This window comes from Fusarium phalaenopsidis, assembly GCF_050370095.1.
Source record: "Fusarium phalaenopsidis strain FUZ10S chromosome Unknown contig_32318, whole genome shotgun sequence".
In the NCBI taxonomy this organism is placed as follows: domain Eukaryota; kingdom Fungi; phylum Ascomycota; class Sordariomycetes; order Hypocreales; family Nectriaceae; genus Fusarium; species Fusarium phalaenopsidis.
In genome coordinates this window covers 188,620-205,487 of record NW_028145398.1, presented here as the reverse complement: position 1 = coordinate 205,487, position 16,868 = coordinate 188,620, and the positions used below count along the sequence as shown (strand labels likewise).

The 16,868-nt window shown below is 50.0% G+C and overlaps 4 protein-coding genes across 4 annotated transcripts; 2 read left to right on the top strand and 2 right to left on the bottom strand.

Moving 5' to 3' along the window:
• Window positions 1–1,466: 1,466 nt before the first annotated feature.
• On the top strand, window positions 1,467–2,824 carry LRP88_12464 (nucleotide sugar dehydrogenase; the record flags this gene model as incomplete). Its single annotated transcript, XM_083248857.1, has 2 exons — window positions 1,467–1,973; window positions 2,030–2,824. The coding sequence occupies 2 exons, from the start codon at window positions 1,467–1,469 to the stop codon at window positions 2,822–2,824; spliced, it is 1,302 nt and encodes a 433-aa protein (XP_083095312.1).
• A 231-nt stretch (window positions 2,825–3,055) lies between these two features.
• LRP88_12463 (Molybdopterin-binding domain of aldehyde dehydrogenase-domain-containing protein) lies at window positions 3,056–7,824 on the bottom strand (the record flags this gene model as incomplete). The annotated part of the gene is made up of 8 exons (XM_083248856.1): window positions 3,056–3,384; window positions 3,447–3,667; window positions 3,726–3,749; window positions 3,803–4,237; window positions 4,288–4,680; window positions 4,733–5,831; window positions 5,886–7,125; window positions 7,549–7,824. 8 exons carry the CDS (start codon window positions 7,822–7,824, stop codon window positions 3,056–3,058), a joined length of 4,017 nt encoding a protein of 1,338 aa, XP_083095311.1.
• A 1,208-nt stretch (window positions 7,825–9,032) lies between these two features.
• Window positions 9,033–10,839, bottom strand: LRP88_12462 (MBL fold metallo-hydrolase; the record flags this gene model as incomplete). The annotated part of the gene is made up of 8 exons (XM_083248855.1): window positions 9,033–9,156; window positions 9,204–9,443; window positions 9,494–9,624; window positions 9,678–10,255; window positions 10,304–10,364; window positions 10,414–10,475; window positions 10,523–10,666; window positions 10,719–10,839. The coding sequence occupies 8 exons, from the start codon at window positions 10,837–10,839 to the stop codon at window positions 9,033–9,035; spliced, it is 1,461 nt and encodes a 486-aa protein (XP_083095310.1).
• Window positions 10,840–16,132: 5,293 nt separating this feature from the next.
• On the top strand, window positions 16,133–16,868 carry LRP88_12461 (chromo domain-containing protein; the record flags this gene model as incomplete). The annotated part of the gene is made up of 2 exons (XM_083248854.1): window positions 16,133–16,232; window positions 16,285–16,868. The coding sequence occupies 2 exons, from the start codon at window positions 16,133–16,135 to the stop codon at window positions 16,866–16,868; spliced, it is 684 nt and encodes a 227-aa protein (XP_083095309.1).

The following is a 16,868-nucleotide window of genomic DNA, read 5'->3' as shown; positions in this document are numbered from 1 at the left end:
GCGGCGTTGAAGCGCCGGTGGCCAGATTTTCCCTCAATGTGATAGATAGCATCAATACTAGACGGTGCTATACATGGCGCGTACGAGACGTTACGTACTGGTTGCAGGATAATCAATATTAGAACACATATCGTTCCCACCAGATGGTCTGATCGCCTACCTACAGCAAGAAGGATATGAGGTTTGCCAAGAAGACTAAAAACGACACCAGACTCTTCCCGGCATTCATCCAAACTTGCCCATCTTGGGCCATTTACCGAATATCGACCCCTGAAGGCTGTCCCCGGTTCCCCGCCCTCCACGTTCCATTGCCCTGCTCCGAGCGTTACTCAAGTTTTGGCGGCGTTGAACAAGAACTGTCAAATACCATAGTACCGGAACTATGTTTACGGCCGTCGTGGAGTAGTGACATTAAACTGGAATGGTTGGGCCCTACCCACATTCCACAGGCTTGACTTAGAGTTGGGGCGGCATGGCGATAGCTTTTCGACCAGTCCAAGCCTTGAATCATTCACTCCCTATATCACCGCTCCTAAACCCGCCCTTGTTCCCGTAAAGAGCCTAACCGTAACGCCTTTAGTATAGACTGAGAGATACATGTGGAGCATGGAACATGGCAGAACACCAGATCCTCAAAGCGTTCATCGGTCGAGGAGCCTGAAGTGGTTAGGTAGCCACCAACGGGCCTAGATGTGTGATGAAAACGAACCCTATGCTTGGCATTCATCAAAAGTGCCGCATAGCCAAGCGAGAACATTCTATCAAACAAGACGTCTTCGGGTGTAAGTGATTGGTGTCATGTCAAGAGGTCCAGGCTGAATAGAGTGCTGACCAAGAATGGCGCCTTGAGGCCGAGGACCGCCATGCCGCACGCGGCTTGCCACGACATCTCTAGACCTGCTTTCTTGGTGTCTGAGCCCAGAAAATGGATACATCACTTTATCAAAGCGCTGGAGACGGGTGGCGGCGGAGCTTACCGCGTGGTGCGTGTGGTAGTGTAAGGCTCGTCGACTTGGGCGCAAACGTCAAGTTCACTTGGCACATTGTCAAGAGCTTTGGCAAACTTGCACATCTTAGCGTCCACCGAGTTCCAGACAGTCTATACCGAGTGCTGTTAATCAATGTAGACACTAGAGGCGCGAACTTACCACATCGCCACGATATTCCCTGCCGATAGAATGCTACCAACAGTAGCCTACACCATACCATCTTTCGCCATTACTCAAGTTGAGGGTCTAGACTGCTCTGTACAACTCAATGTCTGCCGATGAGAGGAAAAACGCCCTATACCACGCGCGTGAGGAGTGTGATAGTCCAGTTGAAGTATGATATTGGCATTATAGCAGCCATGCATGTCTCACCTATAAGTATCACAGTCCCGGCAGTCTGGGTCAGCTCATCATCACAACAACTCCTTCACAATCCTTCCAAGAGTATCATATCTACTACCCACAACACTTTCGATCATGTCTCCCTTCATCAAGCTTGCCCAGAGGGCCCTTCCTCGCGACTCCACCATCATGGAGCACAAGTGGATCAAGCTCAACAAGGCTCCTCAGACTGAGACGCCTGCTGAGCCTACTCCTCTTGTCGCTGTTATTGGTGTTGGTTTCGTTGGCACTGGTCTTGTCGATTCTTTCTCTGCTAAGTACGATATCCTCGGCTTCGACATCAGTGAAGAGAGAGTCAAGGACTTGAGGGTTGAGTTTGAGGCCAGACCCAACGTCAGCTTCACCTCAACTGAATCTGATCTCAAGTTGGCAACTCACTTTCTTATCTCTGTTCCCACTCTTCTTCTCTCCGACAAGTCTATCAATCTTTCCTATCTGAAGAGTGCACTCGACAAGGTCAACAGATGGGCTCGACCCGGCTCGACCATTGTCATTGAGAGCTCAGTCGCAATTGGCATGACTCGTGAGCTTCTTGGACCAATTGCCAAGTCTCGTCGTCTCTTTGCGGGCATGTCTCCAGAGGTAAGCTCACATCCGATTCAGGACTTCCTTACCATTGTATACTAACATCGATATAGCGCATCGACCCAGGACGCACTGAGCCTCCCATGAGGACCATTCCCAAGGTTGTCTCTGGTCTTGACGATGTTGTTCCCGGATCTCTTGATGCTATTGTCAGACTTTACGGCCGAGTCTTTGACACCATTGTCCCCGTTTCCAAGCCAGAAGTTGCCGAGATGACCAAGCTCTACGAGAATTGTCAACGAATGATGTGCATCGCCTATGTCAACGAGATGGCTGATGCTTGTATCGGTCTTGGCATTGACCCATACGAAGTCTGCGACGCAGCTGCCACCAAGCCATTCGGATATCTCCCCTTCCAGCCCAGCCTTGGTGTTGGCGGGCACTGCATCCCTGTCAACCCTTACTACCTGCTCTCCAACGGCGACTATCCCCTCCTAAGAGCCGCCGCGGAAACCATGAACGAGCGCCCCGCCGAGATTGCCCGGAGAATCATTGACGGATTCTTCGGAAGCGACAAGGAAGGCCGCCGAGACTCCGGCTTCGAGATCAGAAAGCGAGTCCTCGTGGTCGGCATGGGCTTCAAGGCAGGACAAAGCCACCTCGTCAACTCTCCCGGACTTCAGCTCGCTCGAGAACTTAACAAGTTCGAGCTCGACGTGGCCTTTGCTGATTCTCTTGTCAACCAATCAGCCGTGCCCGACATCACCAGACTGGCTGATGAGGACTGGACCAAGCAGAAGCTGGAGGAGTTTGACTTGATCGTAGTGAGCTTCAAGCAGACGGGTATGGACTTTGGTCTTTTGGAGCAGCTATCAGAGGATGTCTCAGTGCAGATGTTCTGCCAGTAAACATTTGGATATGGGAAAGATAATTCTGGGGCGTTCTGTTTCTTTGAGTTCAAGTTGCAAGTATCTCTATTGTCATAGTAAGGTTTTTGGAACAATCTATATGGACACTTCAAACAACTTGATTGTGCTTTCGCATTTCCAGCTCACTTCCTGGATCAACGATACGATAAAAACCAATGAATTACGGTAACATTGTAGGTCTTGTATTTCTTTAAAAGCATGCTCTCTTAACTATGTCTCTATTCTAGTAAAGAAGTTCTTCTCTCCTTCCTTGCACACTACTCCCGCTCGTCGGACCAAGCTATCACCAACAGTCAACCGTAGCTTCTCTGCAGTGCTTGGAGCGTTCAACACCAAGGGCTCTGTGACCTTGTTCATCTCGCGAGCGGCCTTGACAGCTTCCCTCAGGGCGAAGAAAACTGAAGACCCCAGGAAGAGAGGAGGCTCTCCTGTGCCCTTGCTGCTCTGGATAGAGCGGATCTTCTCCCAGCTGATGGGCTTTCCTTCCGAGTCATGTTGCAAGGTCGATAAGTTGAATACTTGAGGGATATCAGAGAAGCCTGCAGAATGTCAGCAAAGTTAAATATTAAGCACAGGGTACTAAACTCGGGCGAATACTCACCTGGGATCTTGTATGTTCCAGGCCCCTTGGTAAATAACTCTCCGGTGTTTGTCCACAAGGACTCCTCCATTGTGAATAGACCTTGACCTTGCACAAACGCTCCTTCAATCTGCCCGTAGTCTAGAGCTGGGTTAATGGACCGGCCAATGTCCATCATGAGGTCGGTTCTAAGGACCGTAGAATCTCCAGTCAAGGTGTCCAGTTCGACCTCGGTGATAGCACTATGGATAATCAAGTCAGCGTACACAGGCCCTGGTGTTTTGTAAATGCAAAACTTACACTCCCTGAGTCCAGTAGTAATACCTGGGTAGTAAAGTCAGCACCGCTGAGAGAAGCATCAAGACTCAGATACTCACATAGGCAGAGGGTCTTTCCAGTTCCCCCACACATAACCAATTCGAGGCATCTTCCAAAAACCATTTGCCGCCAGGTTGACTCTGTCGGAATACGCCGCATGCGCAATATTAGATAGCGGCGCATCATAGCCGTACTTCTCTCTATACGGCTTCAACCGCTCATTGATCTGATCGCAGGCATTTTTGACAGCCTGTCCGTTCAAGTCACTGCCAGAGGAGGCTGCTGTGGGAGAACCGTTGGCGATCTGGTCAGTCTGTGACTCCTTGTTGTAAACCTCGTCCACGCTGACACCTAGCTCCTCAGCTGCGACCTGGGCCATTTTGGTATACAGGCCTTGACCCATCTCGGTGCCTCCATGGTGTAGGAGGACTGAGCCATCCTCGTAGATCTTGACGTAAGCTGCGGCCTGGTTGAGGCACAGAGCAGTTGCAAAGCTTAGGTTTTTAAGCGAGATGTCTCGATGACACGAGATGGTGCAACATACCTGAGGCCAAACTTGGTTGGTATCTTGCAAATTCCTCGCTTCTTGTAGCTATTCTTTGAGTTGAACTCCTTGACTGCCTTCTTTCTCTTCTCGTAGTCAGAAGTGACAGTGAGCTGCTCTAGCATGGTAGGAACATGAAAGTCATCTGTGATCTCCTGCAAGAACGGAGTCCGCTGCCCGATCTGGTACAGATTTCGAGTTCGGAGGTCGTCAATATCGATATTTAGACCTTCCGAGATGGTGTACATGATGTTCTCGGTGATGTACATGCCTTGAGGACCACCGAAGCCGCGGAAAGCCGTGTTGCTGACGGTGTTTGTCTTGCAGACCCATCCTCGAACCCAGGCGTGTGGGATGTAGTAGCAATTATCGACGTGAGTACAAGCACGATCCCTGCCGGAAAATGTTAGCATCAACAACACCAAGTCAACTAAAGGATACTTACATCACCGCCGAGCTCATGTCCAGCGTATGGCCAGCGTTGTTGTAAATATCCACGTCGAGGACCTGAATCTTTCCCTGGGAATCAACGCCAACCTTCCAATGAGATTGGAACGGATGTCTCTGGCCACTGGTAGCGATATCCTCATCGCGATTGAGCATCATTCGCACGGGACGAGACTCTTTGCGTGCTGCCAAAGCCACCAGCATGGCAATGGGCGTACTTCTTGACTCCTTACCGCCATAGGCTCCTCCCATGCGACGAACGCGCATGTTGACACGACTCATCGGGACACCCAAAACCTGGGCCACGAAGACTTGGTTCTCCATGAGATTTTGTGATGAGACATAGACCTCCATGGAACCATCCTCCATGTGAGGGATGGCAAGCGCCGCGTTGGTCTCGAGATAAAAGTGTTCCTGGCCACCCATCCTGGTAGTGCCTTCAAACACATGCTCACACTTGGCAAATGCGTCTTCGAGTGATCCGCCCACGGCATCGCCCTTCCTCAGTTGCTTTCCATGCTTGAAGAAGCTACTGGCCTTGATTGCTTCATCAATGGTAACAATGGAAGGCAGTGTATTGTAGTTGACTTGAACACGATCGGCAGCTGCTCGAGCTTGCAGAGCCGATTCCGCGTAGACCAGTCCAATGATCTGTCCATAGAAATGAACTTTGCCGTCGGCGAAAAGCTCTTCGTCACGAACAACTGGACCCCATGTGTTCTGGTCTGATGATAGACTGTTCTTGTCAAGATACCCGACGACGCCTGGCATCTCTAGTGCAGCTGTCCAATCGACACTGAGGATTTCAGCGTGTGCCATCTTAGACATGACTGGCGCGCCAAAGAGCTCATTGTGCTGCCGAGGCATGTCATCGACATACTCGGCCTCTCCAGTGCAATGCTTCAGGGCTGACAGATGGGGAACCGGCCGTCCTACGGTCCTAGTTCCCCTGTTCTTCATCGAGGCTGTGAAGTTGTCGCGATTGCCAGAGGATATTTCGCGGTGGATTTCTTGGATTAGATCGGGGTCGACCTTTCCGAGGCCCAGCTCACTGACAACCTCGTGCCAGAATCGGAAGAGCATGGATATGGTCAAGACTAATCAAAGGGTTAGCTCCATCGCAATACAACCGGACTTTTGGTGTGACAAACCTCTGCGATAATGGGCCATGCCACCAGGAACACCAAAGGGAAGATCGAATTGCTCCAACAGTGCGTCGATCGCTGCCTCCAGTGTAGCTGTGTCGGCCCATCGCTTTCCAGCCACGGCTTCTTGTGCCTTGGCGGCAATCACCGTAGTTGGAGCCATTCCACCAAAGGCAAAGCCTGAATCCTGCACCAAACCGTCTTGATCAAGACGGACCCTCAAGCCAGACGTGACAATGGCAATGTCGTCATCTTTTCTCTTGGCTTGCTTGTAGGCTTTTGTGATTTCCAGAGCATCTTCATCCGCTAGAGGAATGATGATTTGAGTGATGACTCCATCTTCAGGGAGAGCAGTAGTCCGGTAAGACACAAACCAAGAAGACAGGGGGATATCGAAGGCCCCAAGTTTCCGCGACAGCACACTTACCCTTGCTCCAGCTGCTAGGAGCACAGGTGCAGAATCTGAAATTGGGCTTGCCGTAGCGAGACTGCCTGCAAGACTGGCCACATTCCGAATCTGACGTCCGGCAAAGTAGCGGAGCTGCTTTCGGAGGGCTTCCAGGGGCAAAGCCCGTCGGCCAAGTTTTCGATACAAGTTGGTACAAAGATCTTCCACCTTGGTCAATGACAGATTACCCGGGATCGCGATCTCCTTGAGGGCGCTGAGCTCGGCCTGGGCCTTGAGACTGGGGTCTTCGTGACTATTTAGTTCAGGAATATCTGCTGCAAAGACGGAGACTCGGTAGTTCATCTTCTTGAATCTCACTTCGATCTGTGTCTCGCTTGCACCGCCCACGATCTTTGCCAAGGGATAAACGGCCTTTAACTCAACAAGCTGCTCCAAGCTTGTTGGCCTAAACCAAAGTCGTCGCTCGTCCCCGTAACAGATCGGTCGAGGTTCGTACTTCCAAAGTGAGGGTGGAAATATCGGCTCGGTGGAAGCATCGTATGGCAAGAAGGTGGGCTCCGTAAATGACTTCCCTGGTGAACTCGGTGGTGTAATTTCTGCCTCAGTAGGCTTGGCAGGACCGCAACCCTTGGCATTGGGATCATCTCGACAGCAACCACCTGGGCGGCCACATGACCCAGAGCCATTCGTAGCACGAAAAGTGTTTGCATCGGCTTCCTCTGTGTCTGGAGTACTTGGGCCGCGAGTTTCTTTTTTACCGCTGCTCTCCGCAATGACTCCGTTCAAATCTTCGGTGATGAACGTGCGAGCCGCCTCGAGAATCGGCTTGTAGCCAGTCTATCACGGGTCAGTAAGGTTCTAAACACAACCGAGAAACCTTTAAGATAACATACACATCGGCAAAGATTTCCATCAAGATGGCCCTGGAGCTCGACGTCGGAGTTGGTAAGATGGAATTTGCCGTTCCGATATGAATTTCTAATCAGAGCGTACAGGCTCATAACAATGCCAGGTGTGCAAAAACCACATTGTGTGCCACTATTGTCGTTAGACCCAATTTTATGCAAGTTGTTTCGGGAGTTCTATGCTCTAGAACACCTACTGCATTTTCGCAACTCGTTCTTGCAAAGGATGTGGACGATGGACTGTACCAAGCCCTTCAATGGTAATCAGGCTCTTTCCATCCAATCCAACAAGCGGATAAAGACATGCATTGACAGCAAGGTGTCTGACGTGTCTGCCCGGCTCAGCCGTTTGCACGACAACGGTGCAGGCGCCGCAACCGCCTTCGCCACATCCTAACTTTGTTCCCTTCAGGGTATCTTGGGCTCGAATCCAGTCGAGGAGAACCCAGTCGGGGTTGGGATTTTTCACCGTCACGGGCCGTCCATTGACAAAGAATCGTAGCTCGGAGCTCTGGTAGGTGGATTTGATAAGAGGGGAAAGTGCCTCAACGGAGGTCTTTGGTGAGCTGGCGCCATCGGTATCGGAAGGGGGTGGCGACGGCAGAAGGTCCAATGTCGGTGTGCTGTGCATGTTGAATTGGTGATTCGCTAGATTAACCTCAGACAAAGGAAGAAATCGAAAGAAGGATGGTCAGGAAGTGGTTGACCTGGTGGAAACAAGGCGAAGGGAAGTTTATGGCAAGCAAGTGACTTCAGCAACCCAATAACCGGCAAGTGGAAGCGATGTGTGCGGAAGCGTTGTAACACACACAACCATTCACTTCAAGCCACCCACTCCCGCTACCCGCCCGAGGTAACATTGACTTTGCTCTACAAACGTCGATCGGAAAGTAAATGAACATGCAGGGGTGGGGATGAGGCTGGAAATCCCCTATCCTTACCCCCCACTCCTGCCTACAGCATCCAGTTGCTCTGATATTATGCATGGTTATCTATGCCGCCACTGTACTTAAATAATATTCCTTCCTCGGCTTTCTTTCCTCTTTCCCCGTCCTGCTTCCACGTAACTTCTCCGCAAGCCAACCTTGTGCTGGACACGGACCCCTCCGCTCGGAGGGCGCCATGCAGAATTTCCAAACGCCACCGACAACGCTGGGGTCCAAGACGGAAACATCCGTTTATATAAGGGCTTACTCTGCTGGTCAGTTGGACAAGTTAATTGGGGGCTAGTGAGGTCGTCTTTCGAGAGTGGGATGCTTCCCCTCATTCAAGCCTTTGGCTACTAGATTGGTTGGTTAATCAGAACTTGAAGAGTGGAGGTACCGACACTCGCATTGCTCGGTACTTTGCTCACTATCTTACCCCGCATGTTCATCAACCCTCCCACTCCTGTGTCCACTTCTGTCGAGATATCTTATGATAGAGGCAAGTCCGGACGAACCGACGATATGCAGTCTTGACAAAAGGGCCATTAAGGGAAAAGGAAAAGATCTCTATCGGCGTAATCAGAGAACTTGTTGAGGCGCTAATTGAGCCTCGGCTTGCTGAAGGTAGAGGCATATCAATCCCCTGGTCCGCCGCAATCTGGCTGCAGAGAGGTGCGCAGGGTTAAACTTGAGAGTGGAGGTGAATTCTATGTAATAGTTACATAAACGTGCTTAGGTGAGCTAAACCCGTTCTTTGTCTAAATACAGCGATATGTGAAGAAGAAATTATGACTGTGCACTGATCGGACTGCATTCCGTCCCAATTAACCTTTGGCAGTGGCATTCGGGAGCTGTGTCTGATATTGATCTCAACACAATAATTCAATGCAAAAAGGTTGTCTGAGGAATGCCGCTAGTAGGCGAGGCAGCTGGGAACTCCGGCACGGAGATCAGTCGAATCCAGAGCCGGGTAGACGTAGCTAATCTGGTCAAGGAGGAACGACAACGGAACCGGCATTCCATGAGTAGGCACGACACTACACGAGGTTAGCATTCGCAGAGTGCAACGATGGGGTTGACTCACATAGTGTTGTTGCTCATTCCGTCAGCAACAGCTTGGTTAAGCCAGCCGTAAGCGAAGTGAGGGTCAAAATGTGTAAGGGTGGAGAAGGAATCGGCTTCGTAGGCCAACATGGTGCTGTTTGCCGAGGGACAGCGGGTGGTGACGATGGAATACGACCAGTCAACGGAGTGGGGAGCCTCCTCGTGCCAGATGAAGCGAGCCTGCATCGTGCTGTCGGCGTGAATGTATGGCTTGCCCTCACTATCAAGGCACGTTAGATATAGATCCATCAGGGATTGGAAAGAACTCACGTAAAGGTAACGAGCTCAGCACCAGGAATCTGTTTCCAGTACTTGGTTGCAACCTCAGGAACGATGATCTTAGCTCCCAAAGCGACATACTTGTGGACATCGTAGCTATGGTCATGATGATGGTGCGTGAGCTTGAGTAGTTAGTAAAGGATCTCGCAGAGGACTGGGCGCATAAAGCTCTTACAAAGACATGAGTGATTGGCTTCTTGAGGTTCTCCTTGACCCATCGAATCACAAGGTCTGTCTGATGAGGAGGCGCCTCATACACAATAACGCCATTCTCGAAATCCAGAATGAGATGTTCCACTATTGGGTTGTTTTCAACCAAGAGTTTGTGGGCGTTGGGGAGATCGGGGCCAAGCGTCTCTGTGGTGATGTTGTCATAAGTTCCGGTGTAGGGGCCGCTCCAGAGGGCATTAGTCCAGTACTCTCCGATCTCTGCGTGCGAGTATTCCGGGATCTTGGCGGGTGCAGCCCGGGGGGTTGCACTCTTACTCTCCTCAAGGCCTTCGAAGAAGTCGGCAGCAAAAGCTGGGTTCGGGATGACCCTGGAGAAGTCGGTCTGCTCCACGATAGCAGTACCATTCTGGAAGATGAAACGATGAGTAGGAAACTGGATTCCATCAACTTCGGTGTAGTTGTAAAGACGTAGGTCGTTCTCTGTTCGGCCAAAAATGGCATGGTCTTCAAAAGAACGGATGATGTAAGGCAACTTGGTCTCGAGGTCGAAAGCGACAACAATGTCAAGGCGCTGGTCGTGAACTAAAGGCCCAAGTCAGAAGAGCTCTGGAATACACAGAATTCACGTACCAGCTGGGAAATCGACGTTGTTGATAGTGACGGTGGTTCGGGTGAGCCGATGCTTCTCCATCTAGCAGGGCATTAGCAGCATGTCGGGGACAATAGATAAAGTCACCAACATCGAGCAGAAGTCGAGGCGACATCTTATGAGCCTGGAACAAGAGGTACTCGGCGAGGGCAGCTAATCGAGATGAGTGCATGTCCAAACACAGTTGCCAACGAACTCACAGTCTGTGTAGCCGGCAGTCACATTTCCAGGCAAGAATACGAGATCGTTGCCCTCATTGTAGCAAGCATATCCCTCAGGTCCATCCTTCATGACGAGTGAGAACTGGACAGGTGGGATAGATGGCGTTCCAAAGGCAAAGTAGTCTATTGTTGAGTTAGATGAAGGGTCAATTTGGGCTTGAGGGCGAATTCCTACCAGAGACTTGGTAGTTACGATCGATTCTCTGGGCGAATCCATCTTTGAAAGAGTACGAGATGTTTTGGGTACCATGAGATACCACGTATCTGTCTTCGTGAAAAAGGTTGTAGTTCTGCATCAAGGTGTTAATGCGAAAGATCCTAGGTTCGGTCAGCCCCATTCGGCCTCTATACGGGTTCAAAATGTCTCCTACTCATTGGACTCATATGTGACTCCATGCAAATTCCGCAGGGCCATCCTGCCACCGAGAGCTTTGATAGCTTGGTTGAGAAGCAGGTTTGCAGTGTGCACTCCTCCATCGCTGCCATTCCGGGCGTAACTGTTAGAAGATGAGCAGCTACCACAAGCTAGAGCGAGTTGAGGTAAACAAAGGACAGCAGTGAGAGTTGCGGTTGCAGTTGACAAGAACATTGCTAGAGCTTAGAAGGGCTGGAAGTGCGGTTGTGCTTGTAAGACAGCTCTGAAGCAAAATGACAATTCGGCAATCTCTTTATATGCAGAGCTCAATTATGCATCTCAACCACCCTAAATTTGATTCCAAATAGCAATCATACTATCACACAACATCCTTGGCATTATTAATCCCAGCCTGGCTATGCTGATCCCACTACGCGGTGCGAATTGACTTTTTTTCCCGCTGTTTCTTTGTAATCCATTGAGGCTGGGTAAGACAAAGTGCTAGAGGGCCCTGAAGGACAGCTTTGTTAGTGGCGGAGCGGGAACTCATAAAGGCCGTTGGCAATGCTGGGAGTGATGCTGATGTCCCGGATCTCATCGCGGACCTTTATAACTCCCGCACCGCGTGTGGGTGTAAGCATAGCCCACATTTCTCTGCTTTACGGGGACTCGATGACTTCTAATCATATTTATTTCAAGTATATCAGGCGTCATCAAAGGGAGAAAACCATTTCTCAAGCCGTTTTGTTTTCTAATTTGCAAGTTTATCCTTCGCTTGCTATGGATGATTTGAAGACTTGGGGATGGACGCTGAAGTTGAGTAAAGTCTGGATATTCTGGGAGTCAGAAATGAAAAATGTTTTCACTTTCAATATCTAGCATCAACTTTGTCTGGAATCCCCTCCAGATGGTGAAAGATATTGGGCAGTGAGCATTCGCATTGACCATCTTCTTAGTAAAGTCGCAATCTTTCGGCCTCGATTCTCCAAGCCGCTCGTTGTTCCCTGATCTTGTTCTGCTTCTTCAGGCTCCATGAATTTGATTGGTATTTTCTGGATCTTTCTTTCTGCTTGTCTCGATGGCTTCTTTTCACGGCCAAAATACCAACCTGGCAACTGAGTTGAATAAGATGATGCTATCTGTCTCAACCTGTCCGCAACGGCGTGATCGTGATCAGTGTATCTGTAAACCGCCAGAAGTAATGCAGCCTTGAGTGTAAAGTTGGCATCGTTCCCACCGCTGTGGAGTCGAGCAAATGGACATCGAAGTCGAAGCAGCAAGGCGCGAAGTGAGCACGTCCAAGGCTCGAACACCTCGTTTGCAACTCGGAGGGTGTCGATGACCTCTATGATGGATTCTGCAAGCCTATATCCGAGAGCACGAAATATATCAAGTTCATTATGGACTGCATGGCCAACAAGGACGATGGGTCGATCTTTAGGTAGTGCTCTGTCAATTTGACGCACAAGTTCGGTCGGCTCTATTGTCGTCGACTCCCCAAAGGCAAACCTATTGGAAGCCTTTTCGATATAAGACTCCGATCCTTTGATATAGTTCTCAGTCATGATTAAGTCCTCTTCATCCTGAACAGCCTGGGACAAAAGTTTGGTGTCGAATGTGGCGATACCCAACTGGGAGTCCTAACTTTCAAGAAAGCCATTTTTCAAGTTGTTAGTCTGCTCAAAGTCAATTGCCACAATGATAGGCGACGGTTGGTCAGATTCTGATAGACCAAGAGCTGTTTGCAAAACTTGCAGTCCGTTCTTTGAAATGCTTGCACGCCACCAGTGGTGAGTGCGTGATGATGGAGCCATATTCGCACTCTCGGGTTGAGGGTAAATGGGTGTTGGATGTGGCCGCTAGCTCAAAGGAAAGAATTGGTATTATGAGACGAAACTCAAGCTACACGTGCCATACCATAGATCGCCGCTTTTAAGACCTGGCTCAGCTTCGGCTCAGCTATTCATCAGCCCCCCTCAGCCCCCCATCGGCCCCCGTCAGCTTGAATCCCCCCTCTGGCTGAGCCGAGCTCGCCAGCCGCTCCTGATCCCATTTCTGGGCGCCTAACCTCTGGGTCTCGCTACCTCCTTCAACTACCACGGGCGTCATGGCATCCCAACCAAGCTCAGCTTCGGATCCCCTTTTGGGACTGGGATCCCAGTTCTTGATCCTCAACAAAGTCCCGGAACTTGACCGCAGTTGAATCCTTCTGTGCCCGGAAGCAGTGCGTTCCGATGCAAGGCTCCTCGCTCCTGGGACTCGACCGGACTATGGGGGCAAGCAATTCACGTAGACCTGCGTGACACCCTTCCCCCTATTCGCGTCTAGATCTCTGCGTGGTATTTAGACTCGACTTCACTCATCAATTCGTTCTCAAGTCTCGTCTTGGTATTCAGACTCGACTTCACCCATCAATTCGTTCTCAAGCCTCGCCGTGGTATTTACACTCGAAAGCCCTAACCGAATACTCCAACGCGATTTAGCCGCCTTAACTCATTATCCTTGCCCTCTCATAAACTCGGCTTTATCTAATGGGAAAAGCTAAGAGCGTGGCTGATGCTCTGCACCTGGGCTCTGAAAGGAGCGCGGCGATAGAGAGCAATATCGTGAATGGCGAAATAGTCCATAGGACACTTCAGCCCGCGGTATAGAAAAATTATAAGAGAATGATGGACTTCTGGTTTCAGTGAGTATATTCGCATCGTTTCAATGTCAAGATGCTGGGCTGACTCGAGTCCACAGGTACCAGAGGACAAAGCCCAATGCTTCTGTACATGAGTTACAGTCTCTAAAAGACTTTGTGAGGCAGGTGGCCTATGGCATTGATGGGGAAAATGCTGAGGATCAAGAATTCGATGTCCCTGGATGCGAGACTGTGAGGAAGTACTAGAACGCATTTACGGCAGCCTGGCAGCGTGCTTACCCTTTGGAATCGATACCACGTGGTCTAGCCTAGTCCGTGACAGAGGCAAGTATCTCAACATTGGCGTCCGAACGGATATTGGAAAATACTAACTTCGTTGCTAGTTCATCAAGGGACCTCTAGCAAAAGAAATGGGTATGCCGAAGAATAAAAGGCGCCGAAGGTTCGCTGGGAAAAACGTCATACTTAACTGCGCCATACAGCTCTGGGCGGCAGATTGGATTGAGCATAAACACCCAGCAGCACCTATTGATGACTGGGGTCTCTTATTAGGCAACGCTTATTCTTCTTCCCGGATTGGGGAGTATATTGAGTCTACCTGCCGTAGGGGTACCGGTCGAGGCCTCTACTTCAAGGTAACGATATTGCCCTTGGCCCATCAACCCAGACAATCACTAAGCAGCCTCTAAGGATCTCACGTTTGTGGCATTCATCAACGAGGACGGGGCGCCAGAGTTCGCCATTCAGCTGACCCGAGACGCCAAAAATATGACCAATACGCCTAACAAAAGGTAGGAATCATCGCTCAGCTCTTAAATTTTTTTCTCATTCGTCTTTACTCTAGACCATAACACGCGTTATATAAAGGTATCAAGCCTGAAAAGCTCTGCTACAATCCTATGCTTCCATTTCTCGCTAGACTTCTTGCATACGAAGCTTTCAGGGACTACAAAACCATTGATGAGCTCCTTACTATCGTGCCACCGAAAGATAAGATATAGGTGATACAATGGAAAGAACATCTTCTTGAGACGCCATTCTTTAGAAGTCAGTTAAGCGAGGATATCGAGACGGCCGGCGCATTTAGCTATTAACTGCGGTCACTGGGTCTACGAGTAGGATACCTAATACCACCGAGATATTATGATATTCGGGCAGAGGGCCTTTACCTTATGAGTATATATTAGATTTCTTTTTCGCTTTGCTTTCTACTGCTAATATGACCTTACTAATAGGTCTAAACGAACTAGAATCCACGCGGATGGTCTATGCCGGACACGCCGAACTAAAGACGCTTGGCACATATTACCTACCCCGAAACGGCGCAGATGGCCAGGCAGCCTACTATGGCCAGGAGAGACGAACATTGGTACTTGACCTCTTCCGAGGTTTAATGATACCTCGAAACCCGAGTCTTTGGCAGTGCCTTCTAGCCAAACAGCAATACGAGTGTGATACTAGCGCGGAAATGATGCATATTAAACGAGAAATACTTGCGCTATAGGGCATAACCAATACAAAGTCCCGGGAGCACCGTAAGAAGCTTTACGCGGAGAAGCGGAAACTCGTTGCCGAGCGATTGCGAAAGTGGCAAAGGAACCAGCTAGTTAAGCATGACGATCTGCTAGGATACCATAGAGCGATATTTGATCGTGTCTGGTTCCTGATGCCGGAACGAGACCGTCTGGCATATAACCTCTTCCTGGTTGATAAGCTATGGAGTCCTGCAGGTCTCACTGTGCTTCATGATATGCTGGGTCTTTACTAGAAGCGTCGCAATGTAGAGTATCGGCCAGGGCTAGAGCCAGATAAGTGCCATTGCGGAAAGGACAGTGATGGCTATTCTTATAACTGGAGACATATATACGATTGTAACAGAATAGCTACTGCGGAAGCTGATGGTTTTGCAGAGCTATGCTTCCTCTGCAATGAATGGTTCTGTGGTATCGGGGCCTGGGAAACTCATTGTTAATATCACTTGGATCACCCGGATAGCCTTCCGGCGTGGTGCGATCCTCTGGCTTACGGCGGGGTTCTCGTCAGGGCTGGCTACTGTCCGTTCTGCCTCGGAGATGAACGGATGCCAGCTTCTGCGCGGATGTACCAATTTAAGAAGCGGTGGACCTAGCTCGATCATACCCAAACACACATCAGAGAGCTCGAAAATGGAACTAGGCCTTTGAACTGCCCACGCTTGCATTCCCACTGTCTAGGAAAGTTTAAGTCGGTTTTGGATTTACGATTCCATCTTTAAGATACTTTCGGTGTCGAGCGCAATGATAATGCTAAGAAGATGAAAAGACTGAAATGTGGGGTTGATGGCATTCCACCTTCGAAGAGGATGAGAGTGCAGCAGTTTCGCAATAATTCTGAAGAAAACGACAGAATTGCCGCCTTGCAAACCCAATACACTTTTCATAACACCTACCCAGATGGCGAAAAGAGGCAGTCATCTCCCAAATCGTCAGGCCTTTGCCAAGAGTCCACGCCTTTCTGCAGCTCAGGTACTACTGACTACGAAGACGCCGCGCCATCTGGTCATAGCACCTCGCTATCTTCCGCTCCGTTGGAGGAAGTTATCCATCCAGCCATGTCTCTAGTTGAATCGTGGCCAGGCGATAGGCTTACGGGCTGCACAGCTGCCAGTGGTCCATTAGAGGCAACGCCGGACACCCCCCAGGAAATTCAAGGTACGATAACCTATTGAAACTGATACACTGGCTGATTCTTACCGTATCATAGATCCTCTCCACGGCTCTGTCTCTACTGTGGTAAGCGTTACAGAAGAAACGGGTGTAAACAGTACCACGATTTCCATGGACACCAATGCGTCATTCCAAGACAATTCAACTCAACAAGTCAGCGAAGCTACCAAGGCCGGAATCGCACCTGATCTTACAAGTCACGACGGGGAACTTATTGGCAGAGTCCCTATCCGGGACAACCAGGGCGAAGAATGTCACGACAAGCCCCTTCCTCTGGACCAGGCAGGAACCGAGTTCGAAGTTGAGAGTTTGGTTGCTAAGGGGCGGATCGGAAGGCGAGTGTGGTACAAGGTCAAATGGAAGGGCTACCCCGAGAGCGACAATAGTTGGGTGAAGAAGAAGGATATCGGCATAGGGGCCATAGCCAACTATGAAGCGAAGCACCCTTATGGCCGCGACGAATTCAAATTTGAGGCATTGGTCTCGAAGAAGGAGATTGGAGGGGTCATCCTGTACGAGGCCAAGTGGCGAGGGCAACCGAGCTCTGAAAATATGTGGGTGGACAAGTGGGATCTGGGTGCCAAGGTTGTTGCCGAATTCGAGGCCAATTTATCCATGTAG